At 39.3% G+C, this 17,201-nt stretch overlaps 1 protein-coding gene across 1 annotated transcript in view; it reads left to right on the plus strand.

Moving 5' to 3' along the window:
• Window positions 1-17,201, plus strand: part of RERE (arginine-glutamic acid dipeptide repeats) — a 423,849-nt gene that overhangs the window by 250,455 nt on the left and 156,193 nt on the right. The window contains exons 5-7 of the mRNA XM_024750016.1: window positions 1,749-1,854; window positions 3,316-3,412; window positions 14,543-14,647. Of these exons, the coding sequence (XP_024605784.1) occupies window positions 1,749-1,854; window positions 3,316-3,412; window positions 14,543-14,647 (308 nt within the window). The remainder of the gene's footprint in view (window positions 1-1,748; window positions 1,855-3,315; window positions 3,413-14,542; window positions 14,648-17,201) is intronic.

Consider the following 17,201-nt stretch of genomic DNA (forward strand, 5'->3'; position numbering starts at 1 on the left):
TCGGCCTGGGGTTTTGCACCTCAGTGCCTGTGGCTTTGGTCAGCAGTGCAGATAGAAGACCCCATTTGTCCCAGAGAGTTAAAAAGCCACTAAAGGCCAAACTCCAGCTAGGATTCAGGTTCCCCTCACCATCATGCAGAATGTTTTCCTGTGCTGCATGCAGATGGACCACTTGCATGTGTCTTATATATGTCTTGAACTTTCTCTATCTTTGTGTATTTCTCAGGTCTCCTCCTTTGCCTAGAAAAAATTTCATTGTAATATTTCCCATTTTTTCCCAGGTCAGATGTTCCTTCCTCTCTAATCCCTTGCCGGAAGTAATTGCTCTGTCTGTAAACTCCTACACTATATATAAAGTGTATTCTTTTTATGCAGCGTACTGATTTGTCCTCTTTTTCCCACCCTCAGCATAAGCAGTGTAGAATATAAAAGTGAAAAATTGATAAAAACTAAAAAGTACCTATTTTGTAGGATTATTCTTTGTATGCAGTCTCTTTTATTCAAACCAGTAATGATGCCCTATATTTGACAGTTAATTGCAAAAGTAAGAATCTCAGTGTGTATGGAATTCACTTTGGAATAGCGCTTCTTCACGTTTGAGTTCAGTCAAGACCTTTGGCAGTTGCTTTCTTTCTGGTTCTTTGAATGGCTTACATATTTTAGCAAAAATATTTTTGAGCCTTCCTGGTCTTTTAGTGAAGGCTTTGTGCAGCCTCTCATGTAAGCATCAAGCATCTTACTTCATTAGAGAAGGCTCCTTTGACATACTTTAGGATTTGGCCATCTCCCGTATGAACATGAGGTGTTTCTCGAATTTTAGCTCTCGTGCATTTCTGACCCACTGACTTGTGATGAGAAGGTAGAAGCTGCTGCTAAGAGGAGTGGTATTTCACTCACCTTGGGGGAAGTCCCTTACGGCCCTCAGCTGGGTCGGAAAGTATTTTCTGAGGCCCCGGGAAGCCTTAGTGCACTGCCACATTGAGATGCTTCATGACCAGGTACACAGAGATGGTCCCCTCAAGCCCTAGCCCCACAGCCTTCAAATGGAAAGGCAGTATTTGATTCTTTATTCTTTGAATGAACTAGGAACAAAATTAACTTTTAGGGATAAGATGGTTAAGTGTCTCACAAACATTTATGGGACCCTGACCATCATAGAACACTATTATTCATATCCATGTCCAAGGTGTTCTCTTCTTGGGAAATTCAGAGATAAATGAGACAGGATCCCTGCTCCATGGACTCATAGTACCTTCCTCACCACCCATAGTTTGCCGTGTTAGTTTGCCATAGAGCATAAGTGGCAGTAAAGTAGCAGGAAAAACTCATTGCCCTTAATGGCCTTGACAGTGTGCTGAAACAGTTTCTAAACATCTGCCAACACCACTGAAGCTTCAGATGGAAGGACGCATTCATGTAGTGTACTGAGTAATTAATGCTAAATAAAAAATATATCGAATGAATTAGTTAATCAAACTGGGGAGATTTATAGATTCAGGTTTGGTTTCCTTTGTTTCCTGAAATAAGCAAGTTTGAGGGATAGAGTCAGAGAGGTGTTGTGGCTGGGATTTTTCAAAAAATGAAAATTGACCTCATAATTGACTAATGTATTTTTGTGGTCCTGGTAGTAATTGTGTGTCTCCTTCTCTGCCTGTCCACCTGTTTCCGGGGCTTTTGATCATGGGTATGGTATGCACCTGTGGGCACCCGAAATCCTGTTCCTAATGCTGTTAGATTTTCCTTTTCAGAGTAAGAGGGACCACCTACTCATGAACGTCAAATGGTACTACCGTCAATCTGAAGTTCCAGATTCTGTGTATCAGCATTTGGTTCAGGATCGACATAATGAAAATGGTAAATATGTCCTTCTGGTTTGATTCTTACACTTTCTTAGCTTTGGGCAAAGTTCTTTGTAAAAACATTCATTAAATGGAGATAACCACTATGAAAAGTTTTCACTGAAAAAGCTTTTTATCAATAGACATTACTGGAATGTTCTTTTTTTTTTTGCTGAGTTCTTTCATTATTTCTGCCTTAAAAGAGAAACAACCTGATCATGTGCTAGTAGCATCTTTCCCTTAAACCAGGAGTAGTGATCTTCTTCGGAAATAAAAGTAGCTTCATCTTTTTACTCCTTTTTCTCACCTAATGCTGAACTAATGACACTGAAAGCCCTATAGAATTGTATTTTGTTTCTTTTTAATGATCTGTATTGTTGAACTTCAGGGTTGTGAACTTCAGTTTTCAAAGCAAAGCTTTCCTGAATATTTTGAAATTTAGCTTGAGAACTTTTAGAACAATAGGAAGGTAGTTCAGAGCATCTTTTAATTTTTTCTTCCTCTGGCATTGTAGTTTCTACCCAATAACTTTATTGACACGTGAGATATGTACATAAAGTGTATATTACGTTTGTTCAGATGTCTAATAGCTTCTTTTTATTGATTTTTTTTTTTTTTTTGAGGTGCTAGGCCTCATTCTAGCTGATTCACATTTGTTACCCATTAATTATATGAGTTCGGGGTTGTCACTCCCCACTTCCAGAACAGGAAATCGAGGCTTAGAGATGCTAAAGGAGTTGCCAAGGCTATTTGTCTTCTGAGTGGAGACCCCGGGGCAGTGATCCAGCTCTCTCTGGCCCGGATGACTGTGCTTGTCTCACTCCTTCACACTGCCTTTGGTGACAGGTTTTGAGTCAACAAACCAGTAGTCAAAAACAGTTTTCTTTCTTTCTTTCTTTTTCTTTTAATTAATAAAGTTCACATTAGAAGTCAGGCCTATGAATGCAGTAATGTGAAAACAGTTTTGAAGAATAATGTTCTTTTATATTTTACCAGTATTTTCTTTTTTGGAAACTATTAAATTTCTGTTAAAACAGGTAAATGATGGTTCTTTATTAAAAATAACTTGGTTATTCTTTTCAACTTGAAACAGTGTGATTTCACTCCATCCTGGAATATTTAGCAATAAAATACCAGATGCACAGGATCACTGAAAATTTTAGTAGTTTACAAGTTGCTAAAATGTGATACTTGTTTTCTTTTTCTTTCTTTTTTCATTTTCTGCTTAATACATTTCAGCAAACTGTGGGGACTTTATAAAGGGCAGAAACACATCCCACAGGACACTTGCTCCTGTTATTCCTGCTGTATGTTATTCCTCTTCTCTGTTTTGCTGACAGGCCTGGTTATTTATTGTGCCTTTTATAGTGGGAAGTGATCCTGAAAGAAAAATTTTGTGAAATTTTCCTAATCCTTTCTGGAAACTCAATTATAATATCCTCCTAATTAACTTTTTTTTTGTGTGTGTGTGTGACAGACTCTGGAAGAGAACTTGTCATAACAGACCCAGTTATCAAGAACCGAGAGCTCTTCATTTCTGATTACGTTGACACTTACCACGCTGCTGCCCTTAGGTAAGCGCCAGAGATGTGTGGTCCTTCTGTGAAGGAGAAGTCATAGGCCACTGTAGGTAGAGAGTCTAAGCTGCCTAGATCTCATCTGATAATCGTAATATCAATCACACTACCCCTGTGGTCTCAGCAAACTGACACTCTGGTGTTAATTTTGTGGATTGTTGGGGTGTCAGAGGTTGCCTCTGTCTTCACTAACCTGTGTGAGAGGGAAAAACCACTTTTTTCTTTTTCTTTCTTCTTTCTTTTAAAACCTCTCTAGAGTTTTGTATTTTAATTTTAATTTTCCTTGAAAATTCTTTGCTACAGTATTTAGGGTGGGGTGTTATACAGATTATTTCCTGAAGATTCAGTCACTGCCAAGATAGATTTAAAAAAATGGATGAAACAAATATGGCAGCATGTAATTGTAGGAGAATCTAGGCAAAGTTTATAGGAATTTTCATTGCCCTCTATACTTTTAAATTTCTGTGTGTATGAAGAGTTTACTACTAAAAAGCTTGGGAGTAGGGAAAACATACAGAAGATTTTATTCTTAGGTAACATTGCTGCTAGCCTTAATGTCTTAGGTAATAATGCCAAAAAGTGACCGTGAGCCTCTGCTTCACACCCTCTGGTAGTTTCTGTCCCTTTCAAGAAAAAGATACCTATTTACTGTGGTATATTTTGTTCATGAGGGGAAGAATTGGGGCTTCTTAGGTGGTAAAGGAAGTAAGGACAAGTGATTTTATTATACCTTTTTCCCCACTGAAGATAACAAAATGGTGAAAGAACCACTTTCTCTGTTAAAGAACATGGTTTAAAAAAAAGTCATAAGGGGACTTCCCTGGTGGCGCAGTGGTTAAGAATCCGCCTGCCAATGCAGGGGACGCTGGTTCGATACCTGGTCCCGGAGGATCCCACATGCCATGCAGCAACTGAGCCCGTGCACGCACCACAACTACTGAGCCTGCTCTCTAGAACCCGCGAGCCACAGCTACTGAGCCCGTGTGCCACAACTTCTGAAGCCTGCATGCCTTAGAACCCTGCTTCGCAACAAGAGAAGCCACCACAGTGAGAAGCCCGTGCACTGCAAGGAAGAGTAGCCCCCGCTCGCCGCAACTAGAGAAAGTCTATGTGCAGCAACGTAGACCCAACGCAGCGGGGGTGGGGGGGGGGAGTCATAGGGATTTACTGGCTTTTAGCTTAACTACAATGAGATACAATAATTTCTCTATTACATTGCTCAGATGGTATTCAGTAAAACCATCTGGAGTCTCTTGTGCAAAGCTACATTGCTAAAGCCAGTTATTTGAAGGCAAATTAGTAGCAACTTTTAATATAGGGCAGGTTTTGGCAAACTTTTTAGGCCAGATAATTTTTCATGGTCTCTGTTGCAACTATTCAGCTCAGCCATTGTAGTACAAAAGCCACGAGCAACATGTAAATAAATGAGGTGGCAGTGCGCCAATGGAACTTTACTTGAGGACACTGAAATTTGAATTTCATGTAATTTCCACACGTCAGGAGATATGACTCTTCTTTTGATTTATTTTTTAGCCATTTAAAAATGGAAAGACCATTCTTAGTTGTCAGGCTGTGCAAGAGCAGGTGGCGGGCCAGATTTGGCTTGTTGCAGACTGCAGTCCGCCAGGCCCCGCTGTGAGGGAGGGCGCGTATGTGGTTAGATTTGGCTTCCTACCGGACTTCAGATACATTTAGAGAATTCCTGTAGTGTTTTATAAACTTCTAACAAAATTCCCCCAAGCTTTTCATGTCTTCTTGGCGGTGGCTTTCCAGTCTTAAACTTGCATGCTCAACAAAGCAAGTTAATGGCAGGTTGGATAGATTGATGGAACCATTAAATTGTTAGCTAAGACAATTGACTTGGTCCTGGGATTATTTCTTATCTGCTTTGCATGCTCCCCCACCCCCCATCTTATTTCATTGATTGAGGCGAATGATTTTTAAGCAATTTAGAGTTGAAGTTAAGTAAATATGTGAGATACGTGACTCTGGTCATCAACAGATTTTGATATATTTGCTTACAGTGAATGTATTTAAATATTGATCAGAGACTGTTTCAGTTTGTAGAGTCATTTTATACTATAGCATTTTTAGAATGGGTTGTCCCAGGTAATTCTAGCTGGACCCGGATGAATTTACTTTCGCTAGGTTTACAGTCAGGTGTCTTCTGTAACTGTACAGGTCACTGTCTCTTCACTGACCACCAAAGAGCTGGAGTGCTAAAGTGGTGATCTTCCTTTCCTGTGTATGTGACCAGAACCCTTATTGATTAGTTTTTTTCTCCTGTGGTATTTTCTTTAAAGTGGTCATACAGTGATTTTATAAAGCTGTCTTCTTAAATTTGACTTTGTCAGCTTCAAATAGAGCATCTCTTGTGTGACTTGACAGTTGGGTTTTTTTCAAAGACACCAGATGAATGTGACCACATGGTTACTGGTGGTCTGGCCTAGTAGCTGCTCAGTAATCCTTATGGGTGTGTTGACGTTTGCTTGCATCTGGGGCTCATCTGGGGGGTTCTTGCTGTTGCTTAGTAATCTCGCCTGGTTCTCAGAGTGCTCACTGTAAGATCATCTCTGATAAAAGCAGAATTGAGTAGCCGTGCCCCCCGGAATCTCTATTTATTCCTTTCCTCTTCACTAAAGCAAGATTACTGTAATTTTAAAGTATGGGGGTGGGGGTTAGGCTTTCATTTTTCTTCCCACCTTTTCCTTCACCATTTATCCAAGAAAGGATTTTTTTCTTTCTCCACAGATACAAAGTCGTACTGCCAAAAATAAGTTCAGGTTTGAAAGAGGACAAATAAAATAGGCCGTAGGCACATGAAAGAGGATCAAATGAATGTACTGAAAAAAACATGGAGGACAAAAAAGAAAGAAGAAGACAGTGTTAGTGCTTAGCACCATTCTTCTCAGAGATCAAAGTGCTCAGTGGTGCGGATTCTTTCGGCTCACAGCACTCCGAGGGGCTCTTGCCATTCCATTCACTCAGGAGGAGACCCGTGTATAACTTTCTCTTTCAAGCCGGTTGGGCTAGGGTTGGGCTATAAAGGAAGAGAGAGCTTTGTCCTTTAGCCATCATGAATCAAAAGGAAAACAGAACTCCTCGGCAGCCTCTCTGTGTAAATTGAGATTGTAGCATTTCCCTACCCAAACCAAAGTTATTCCGAGAAGAGGTGGTGGGATCTTCACGGTTGTGGATGTCTGTGTTGAGGGTCCAGCATTACTGCTCTGCTGCTGTTTTTGAATTCTTGCTTTGGCTGCCCCTCATTCCTGCCTTTCAAGCTAAGCTTCTACAACTGTTTATTTTCTTTTCTTCGTTACGTTTATCAGTAACCATATAGTAATACTGTGTTAGTATCTTTTTTTTTTTTTTTTTTTTTTTTTTTTTTTTTTTTTGCTGTATGCAGGCCTCTCACTGTTGTGGCCTCTCCCGTTGCGGAGCACTGGCTCCGGACGCACAGGCTCAGCGGCCATGGCTCACGGGCCCAGCCGCTCCGCGGCATGTGGGATCTTCCCAGACCGGGGCACGAACCCGTGGTCCCTGCATCGGCAGGCAGGCTCTCAACCACTGCGCCACCAGGGAAGCCCTGTGTTAGTATCTTGAGTGGAGTATTTTTGAGTTGTCCTTGTTCCCAGGTTAAGTATTTTTGGCTGATGCTGGTAATAAAAGAAAAAGCTCCAGATTGAAATTGGAAGACTTCAGTTTGAATCCTGGCTTTGCCACATAGTTTTGTGACCAAGGTCAAGTTTGTTAACCTTTGTGCCACCTTTTTAACAAATTTATTTAAAGTCACATGATTAAGTGACAGAACCCAGAACTGGTTTTATATCCAGTAAGGTACAGAGCATGAAAAAGCCTCTTGCAGAGAGAGTATCTCACACTCAGTAGTATGAGTAGTGCTCATGAATCTGAATTGGTTTCTTAAAAGCATAAAAGGAAAAAAAGGAAAAGTGAAGTTAAATATAATTCTGTGTTAAGTTATTGGTGGTACAGTGACTTAGCATCCATTTATTTTATTTCTCTGTGGCCTCTAGGATGGATTGTTTGGATACTCAGAGCACTTTAGGCATGGGGAGGGGGTGTTCAGCTCAGGGAGCCATTTGTAGATGCTCTGAGAACGAGCACATTAGTTTGTAGCTTGCAGTTTGTTTGCTGTGATAGTACTTTTACCCTAAGGATAATACTTAATTGATGATCGAAGGGTCAAGAGCGATTGCTTTGTGATTGGACTCTGAACATGTGGCCTGGACAACACTTTTGGGCTTACGGTGCAGCTGTAACAGTGAGTTCTCAAGCATTGACTGTGCAGGGCAGACAGGAGATCCTAACGCTTCCGTCGGCCTGAGGGCTACTTTCCAGCCTTCTGATTATCTGCTTCCTATTGGGAAAAAAAATATGCAAGGTAGGTTACAGGTTACAAGGTATCATTTCACCTAGGAATTCATATTAATAGGAGTATGTTCTAGAGTGAATTTACCAGAAGCCCAGGGCCAAGAAATCCTAAACTAGGTCTTTAGGGCTTCTAATTGCCCTTTTCCCATCCCAAATCAATTTATCTCCTTCCTTTGCTACGGGCAGCTAGCGTCACATATGTGTAGTGATTGAAACAGGTTAATTACGTCTTGGTACAATTCCCCAACCATTCCTCAGAACTTAACAAAGTTCCTTTAGTTTCTGCAAGTTCCCTAAGGGGTTTCGTGAAGTCTCAGAGCTCTTAGTTTTGCAACTTAAGATTCATTTCCTGGCTTTAGTCTACAGTTCTTTTTATATGTGAAATAACTCTGGCCTACGGCATTTTTATTGTTTTGTCTATACATGCTTAGTACTTCATTAGACACCATAACTTGTCAGTCCCTTATTTCTTCATTCATTCATCATTTAACACATTATTGAGCTGCTCATCCTAGGGGAAGGGCCGTGTAGGTGCTGGGAACACCTAACTGAGGAACACGCTCTCTCTGCCCTTGAATACGTCATAGTCTTTTAAAAATTCTTTTGTTCGGAGCTACTTTTGGGCACATAGAAAAGTTGTAGGTACTGAGTTTCCATGTATCCATCTCCCAGTCTTCGTTTGTGTGAGCATCTTATGTAACTTCGGTACAGTTGTCAGGAACAAGAAATAGCATTAGAACAGTACCATTGAACTGAAGACCCTATTTGACTTTCATGGATACCTTACTTGGTTACCGCTGCTGGAAGCAAAAGACCATAGCCTGTGTGACTTATAAACAACAGAAGTTTCTTTCTCAGAGTTCTGGAGGCTAGAAGTCCGAGATCAGGGTGCCAGAGTTCTGGTGAGGGCCCCCTTCTGGTGTGCAGACCGGTGGCTTCTCCCTGTGTCCTCACGTGGCCCAGAGCAGAACCACGAGATTCATTGTACCCCTCCCCTTTTCTTTACTGGTAACTTCTTTCTTCAACAGTGAAAAACTCAGTTCTTATTGTTTAAAATATATATATATATATATTTTTTTTTTTTTTTTTTTTTATAAAATATATTTTCATTTGCTTATTTTTATCCAATTCTACGGTACACATGACTTAGTTTCAGAATTTGTAACCCATGTGCCTGTGAGAAGCACGTTTACTGACTACATTTTTGTCTTATGTATAGTATATAGGCAAGAGCCTGTTTCCTAAAGTTGCTCAGGTCAGTTCTGTTTTTCGTAGCTCCTTAGGTGTGATTGTGTTATTCATTTGTAATATAGCTGGGTTCATTTTTTAGACTTTGCATTCTATTTTTGGTTCCTCTTGGTTGATTTGGACTGTCTGTTTATTTTCTGGGTAAGGAAGGGTTTGTGAACTATTGCTGTGGCTCACAGGGTCAGAGCTATAAGAAGATACAGTCTTCAGCCCCCCTACCTGCTATAGATGACTGATGCTTTCACTTCTTAATTTATCCTTCTTGCATTTTCTTTTCACAAATGAGCAAATACATGTCTATTTTCTTATAACTTCTTCTTTCTTATGTGAGGGGTAGCATACTATAGATAGTCTTTTGTGCTTTGCTTTTTTTCACTTAGCGGTATGTTCTGGAAATTGCTCCTCAGAGCTCATTCTCCTTCATAGCTGTGTAGTACTCTGTTTTGTGGGTGTACTGTGGTTTCTTCATCTGCTGTCTTGTGTATATGCATGTAGGTTGTCAGTGAGTTAGAGCATATTTTTGTCTATATTTTTGTGAATTGTCTGTTCATGTCTTTTCTGTTGGGTTGTTGTCTTTTTGTCTCTCACTTTTTAAAAGTTCTTAATATGCCTGTTGCAAGTATTCCCTCAGGACTTTGAGTCATAGTTAGAAAGCCTTGCCCTACACCACTTTATAAAGATAAATTCTACCCAGCTGCCCCAGTACCATTTACTGTCTTTACCTCAGTGGTTTGAGATGCCACCTTTGTCATGTATTATTTTCCATATGTATTCTGGACTTGATATTCTATTTCCTATTGTCTAGATATGTGCTAGCACTACACTCTTAATTATAGAGGCTTTATAGTATGTTTTAATGTCTGATAGGGCTAGCTCCCCCCCTTTTTAGTTGCTTGATTTTTTCACATGAATATTAGTAGAACTTGTTTTATTCCATAAAATAGCTAGCTGGTGTTTGTATTAGGATTGCCTTGAATTTATAGATCAAGTTTGGAGAAATGCTATGTTGAGTTTTCCTATCCAAGAATAGGGGGTGTTTTCCCATTTCTTTGTATGTACTTTTGTGTCTTTGAGGAGTGTTTAAGAATTTTCCTCAAACATTTAAGAAAATTAAATTTAAAAAGTGGAGAGGCAGAGAGGCTTCAGTGGAAGTAATGTTGTATATTGTTTTACTTAGAGCAGTCGCTAGGAAACTATGGAGTGATAACACTCGGAACACTATAAATAAATCAAGATGAAATCCTAAAAAAATGTTCAGATAACCCACAGGAGGGCGAGAGAAACAAGAACTAGAAATAGAAAAGAAACTTAAAAAAGAAAAGATACTATGCCTGTCATTAATCAAATGGCTTACAATAGACACGATGCTGACCTGTCTCAAAATCTTTTTTCCCCTTATTTCCGGGTAAGAGTGACAGTAATAGCTGTAAACAAACAAGCTACTGTAAGCAGTCTTTGTGAGCTTGTGTTCCTCTTCACGAGTTTCTTTGAGGTTCGCATATGTCTCGGGGTGTATGAAGACTCGCTCAATTATGGGTACAGTTTAAGGGAATGAATTTCTGGGCCACAGTTTTCCATTTGTATTTCTCTGCTTGCCTGAGGAGGTTCTCTCCTCTTTTTCATCCCCTTCAGATGGCCTTCTCGCACCAGGCACAGGACTCTCTAGATGGTGCGGTATCCAGGGCGTAACTGGGGGCGTCACAACAAAGCACTACTTGAACAAGTCTTTTCCAGGAAGCCCTTGTTACTGCTGAATAAAAGGACCCTAAGACATGGTGCTTCCCTGTCTTTAGTCTTATTTCTGGTAACAGTGAAGATATGGGGAATGCAGAACCGGAGGAAGCTGGGAAAGCAGCTTGTTTCAGCAAGGTGGACATGATGGCAGTTTTCTCTTAACAGTCTCTCTGCCTCCATTTCACAAACACTGTCAAATAATATACTGTTTTGAGCAAGAGCATGGTGAAAAGAGAGCCCTGGAGAAAGACGCTGAGTGCTTAAAATGGTACACATGTACACACTTCTACTTCAGCAAGAGGTGATATGAAAAATATTTCAGAACGGATGGCAGCCAGTCAGAACCAGCCACGGTCAGCCTCCCGGCCCCTGTCAACCCCTGTCTTCCACTCTGCTTTGCTACTGCGGGCTCCTTACCCGGCAGGGACAGACACTTCCAAGAGCCACAGCTACATGCTAGTGACTGGTGTTTTATTTTCTCCCAATGCTTTTTTTTTTTTTTTTTTTTTAATATACAGAAAAATTCAGATTTTAAGTTTACATTTCCATAAATTTTGGCAAATTTGTTTGACACTAAACAAGGCATGGGATATTCTCATCATCCCAGAAAGTTCCCTTCAGCTCCTGTTCTCTCTAAACTTCCCACCCAGAAACAACCACTATTCTGATTTCTCCTACCATAAATTCCTTTTTGCTGTTCTAGATCTTCATGTAAATGGAATCATACAGTATGTAGTTTTTTTGTGTCTGGCTTCTTTTACTCAACATTTAATTTTTGAGATTTTTCTTGATGGGTTATGTATCAGTAGCTCTTTTCTATATGTTGTTGTGTAGTAATCTCATTGTAAATTATACAATACTTTGTTTACCCATTTCTTTGTTGATGGACATTTGGTTTGTATTTAGGCTAGTATGAATAAAGCAGTCATGAACAACAATAGAAGCACAGTGAAGGAAATAATAATGATAAAAGCAGAAATTAATGAGGAAAAACATTAGATCTAATTAATCAAATGCTTTAAGAAATTCTAGTATTTTATTCAAAAATACCTTATGGCCAACTGGGATTTATTCCAGGCATGCAAGGTAGGTTTACTATGCAAGACTCTGTTAACATCTAATAGCATGCTAATAAGTCTAAGGAAGAAACCTGTCTCCAAAGCGATGATTATGATACGGTTATTCTAAAGCCATTTAATGGGAACACCTGGGAGGCTTTTCCACTAAGGTCAGGAACAAGGTGAGGATGTCCTTTATTTCCACTACTTTCCACATTTTCATTGTATTAGAGGTGCAACTTAGAGGCTTAAGAAAGGGTAAAGAAAAAGTGAAACTAGGTGTATTTGCAAATAAAGTTAGCATATTGGGAAGACCTCGGAGAATCAGTGATTAAGCTCTATCAAATGCTAAAAAATTTTGTTGAGTAGCAGGATATAAAATTAACATACAAAGATCAATACCCTTCATATAATCAAATAGAGGACACAGTGGTAGATAAAACCCCATTTATTACAGCTTCATAGTAGTTTATCATATGGTAGCCTTCTCTTCCTACTGTTTGGATTTTCCCTAAGCCAGTTGTGTTGCCCTTCCCTGGGAACATTTTGGCAGTGCTTTTGATGGTCACAATGATGTGTGTGGGTGCTATGCGGTAGAGGCCAGGGATGCTGCTAACTACAGGATAGCTGCCAACAGCAAAGGATTGATGTCTAAAATGCCAGTAGTGCTGAGACTGGGAAACCTTGTCTTAAACATAACTGATTTCCAATGCTTGTGTTTAGAATTGCGGGTTAGAGGAGTTTCTATATGTTTAATTAATTAATTATTCAAGTTTAAGGATAAACTTAAATTTGAGTAATAACCAAGAATAATAAAGGAAGAATTGCTTTCCTTTAGTAATGGACAATGATGAAGTAATTGATTTTGCACAGCGTGGAGCAGTATACAACGTTTCATAGACTTCTCATTTGATCTTCGTAATATTTTTATGAGATAGGTATAAGAGATGTACTTATCTCTGGTTAACTGATAAAGGGACTTACTTATTTCTTCTAGGCTTCAGGGATGAATCATTTCTGATAGATGGGTGATTAGTTGCAGAGCGAGTGCATTGTTCATCTAAAAAGTTGTCTTACCTGCCTATCCTTTTCCAGGAGCTCATTTTAGTTCCAGTTAAATACTAGAAGGATAGGTCCTGGGCCTGGAGAGTTGATGCCTAGTCCATTTTTTCCTTTAATTGTATCGTGTCACCTACAGATCAGTGCTTCCGATAGAACTTGCCACGATGATGGAACTGTTATATAAATCTGTGCTGTTTGAGATGGTAGCCACTGGCTACATGTGGCTATTTAAATATACATTAATTGAGATTAAATAAAATTTAAAATTCATTTCACTTATACCAGCCATATTTTAAGTGCTCAATAACCCTACATTATCTTCTAATCAGTAGTATCCAAAGGAACTTTAAGAAATCAGTAGTATTTTTGTTTAATTTTTAAAATGGAGATTGTCTCGGCTCATCTTATCTTCTGCCCAGTACTGAGGCTTTGGTCACAGATTACTTAAGCCCTGTGGGAAGGGAGGATTTTTAATTGCTTTTTAATTTGTTAGGAAGTGAATGAATGTCCATCCCCATGTTGATATCCCTCAGTTTCTTTCACTAACACCTTGGCGATTAGCACATGTGTGTGTTGTTGACGTGCCAACTCATGGAGTCCTTCTGGGAATGGAATGCCTGCTCACGCAGTGGGAGGTCACATCCCTGGAAGCATCTTGCAGGTTCTGTTGATGTGCCTTCGATCCTCCAATTCCATCTACTCTAATCTTAGCCTTTGGCTTCCAGTTGATGTTAAAGTTGCTTCCTGTAACTGCTGAGGGAGTTGAAATTCTGAAAACCTCCCTGCCTCCTTTGGAACCCTGGAATTTCTCTCAGCACTCCTGTATGTATGTAGGTGTGTGTAGTGGGATGGTGGGTCCTACTGCATGGTATAATGTAAATGACATTTATATTTGGTGCGTGGAAATGCTGCTTAAGGAGTTGTGTAGTATTGTAGAGTTTTCAGCTATATTGTGGTTTAACTTTTGTTAGTAGATGAACCTGGAAACCTTACTGCTCTAGTATTTCCATGGGAAAGCGTTTTCCAACTTAGTTAATGTTACCTGAAAATTTGGGAAGTGTGTGTTAGAACCCATCTATATATTTAAAATTAAAATTTCTCTAGGTTTTAATTTCCAAGACAGTTTATTTCTTCCACACTCAGAAGAAAAATATTTAACAGTTACACATTCTCCTTTTCGTAAGGTAGCAGGAAGAAAAGGCCCATTTTGCTTTGATGATTTACAGAGACTTTAGATGTATTTTTTTTTTTTGTAAAGTAATGTAACTGTGGTTTAAATTTTTGCCCATCATTTCTAGTTTAATATCCTTTCATCACAATCCTGCCCTCAATTTGTCTTTGTGGTTTAGTTAATTTTATTCTAAGACTAAAAGGCTGAGACAAAAGCAGTTAAGTTGTAGGTTAAAGCAGTCATGAAACAAAAAAAATATAATATTGGACATTTTCTTATTTTGGCGGGGGGGAACTCCTGTTTTTCTGAACAGATAATTAAACAGGTTGTAGCCATATTCTACATGTTCTTAGAATACCATGGATTTAGTTACATCTTCCCCCACCTCTGCTTTTCTAGTAGTATTATGGTTTGCAAAGCTGTTGAGGACATTACTAACATTTTTTCTTCATTTATTTTCAGAGGGAAGTGCAACATCTCCCATTTTTCTGACATATTTGCTGCTAGAGAGTTTAAAGCCCGAGTGGATTCATTTTTCTACATATTAGGCTACAACCCTGAGACGAGGTAAGTGAGTCACTGGGTCCCACTCCGTGAGAACTTTGGCTTTTTTCACGTGCGTGGGTATGTCTGTGTATATTTCTGGGCATATACTGATAAGATGAAAAAAAAGACACAAAGTCCTGTAAGTAAACCTCTTTGGGAGGAGTTGTACTTAATGTCTTTGGTGTCTTTAGCAGCTTATTGTTTGCTTTTTTGTTGTTGTTGTTAAGAAAAGGAGAAGTAAGGCAATTTGGGTTTGGAGAGGGCAAGATAAAGACAGATGTTTAGTTGGTGTGTGTTTTGAACTTATTATGAATTGTACCCTCATGCCCATTCAGTCAAGCCTTCCGTACCTTATTGAAAACACCTAGGACATTATGGAAAGTTTGTTGATTAGTAATTTGTTCACTTAATAAAACCCCAGGAACACTCACTGAAATATCTCTAGTAAGGCTGCTGGTATGAGATGGACACATCCAGTTCTCAACTGTCTTGGTAAGATCTATATCACAGGTAGAATTATTTTTTAAATGAAAAGCAATAGAGTCAAAATAATTTAACAGAAAGAATTCTTTGTTTATGTCTCTGATAGGCTGTAGTTTTAACTCAGCCCATGGAAGAACTTCTGTAAGAGTATATGTGTTCATATTTATCTTGTATCAATCATGTGACTGTGTTTTATTAAGGATTTGAAAAAACAGAGAAGGTTATTAGGCGATCAGGTAGTCTGTGCACAGGACACTCAGGACATAATCTAAAACTATAAGGACTGAGAAAGAAATAAAAGATGCTTGGCTCAGGGAGGTTAGTAGAAAGAAGTACATTAAGTATAATTGCCAGATGGGTACCGCTTGAGTGAAAACCTCTACATGGAGGATGCTGAGAAATTATATCTAAAATTTAGAATGTTGCTGTTCAGACCGTCAAACTAGGGTCAATAAAAGGCAACGTATTCTTTGTTGTGGTTGTAAGAGGCTGCATAAAGCTCTATTGGGACATATACATGTGTCTCTCTCCATATATATACTAGACAACAACTATGCTCACCTTTTTTGCTTACCTTTTTTTTCTTTAAAGAACAGTGACTTTGAGTTTTTGTTTTCATTTTCAAAAGTATGCCCTATTCCAATGGCAAAGAAGCTGATCAATGGTAATATTTCAAAAGCATCTTATATTGTGAAATGTTTATATTACATATGCATTTATTAACTGCCTGGACATGTCTTCCTGTTGCCCAAGTGAAGTGTTGGACACTCAGAGTTGGATTTCTGTCTGGATACACAGTAGTCTGTTATTTCAGTGATGCCATATTTATTTAACTATTTGATAGATGGCTGTCATATTGCACAAGTTAGATTGTTTCAGGGAATTGACCAAATAGCTTTTGAGTTTTAAGTGTTTAGCTCTTGGGTTCATAATAGCCAAGCAGGTTTACTTTTCACTAGTTTTGGTTATACACCTGTTTTTGCTGAATGTTCATTTAAAGTGATATGTAGCTTACCTGTGTAAGCTGGAGACTCACACAGGTTCTTGTCTCATTTTTTATTGTATGTTACTGGTAGTCATTCAGAGTGATACTTCCCATCAGTTTTGTTTTAAACTGTTGGTTAGGCATGCGATAGAGGAATATATTATTATTTATCTCACCCGAAAAAGCAACACAGAGACATGCCTGTAGCAGCGTGTTTACAGGGTCTGCATCCTGAAGCACTTCTTTAGTGCTTTGACCTTAGTCCCGTTGTTCATTTCTGTGACTCTGTTCCCCGTGTCCAGCTTGTGCTTGGGGGTTGTTGGATGAATTGAAGTGAACAGATATTTGAATGTCTACTTATTAGTGGTAAGTTTGTGGCAGGTCTCAAACTTCTCACAGAGTGAGTGTGAAAATTTGCAGTGATAAAGCCAGTGTGGCCCAAGCTCACTGGCTTCACCATGAGCACTACTTTCTACCTCTGAAGGTTGGGGTTTGGTGCACACTTCCCATAGCTGCCCAAATTATCAAAACTGTGTGCGTGATTTAACAGAGTATAGAAAACTGTGTTTTCTCCACCTGGCTTATGCACAGCCCAGCCCTTCGAATGCTTGGGTGCATGCCCTTGCAGAACTTACCTCTGTGTCTGTCTTTGTTTCAGGTCTGTGAGGGATGGGGCAGTGTGATGAGCTGGTCTCCCTCATTTTAGATGCGTGAGACTAGCATGTAACTGTGGCTGTGTGGTGCTGTGTGCTGACTCTTTTTGCCCTGAGTCACCTGGGGAGGAATGTCAGACCGTTCTAATAGTCGCGTGAGATGGTGCGTTGATCAGTAAGACCACTGGAAGTTAAAGAATGGTGATTCTGTGACTCCAGACTTTGATGACTGTTCCCTTCCCCTTAAATAACGTGTGAACTCTAACTGAGCAATTAAAACTGAAGTTTAAGGTGGAGTTATTTCTCATAGCAAATTTTCTGATAGTAGTTAAAAGTTGACTTATGTAATTTTCCATAATTTTTTTAGCATCTTAGCTGGCACTGAATGATTGGGTTTTTTTGTCCTCTCACATTTATCACAGATCCTTTTAAAACCCCAGTATCTGGCTTCCTA

Source organism: Neophocaena asiaeorientalis, unplaced genomic scaffold, assembly GCF_003031525.2.
Source record: "Neophocaena asiaeorientalis asiaeorientalis breed wild unplaced genomic scaffold, Neophocaena_asiaeorientalis_V1.1 scaffold275, whole genome shotgun sequence".
Taxonomy (NCBI): domain Eukaryota; kingdom Metazoa; phylum Chordata; class Mammalia; order Artiodactyla; family Phocoenidae; genus Neophocaena; species Neophocaena asiaeorientalis.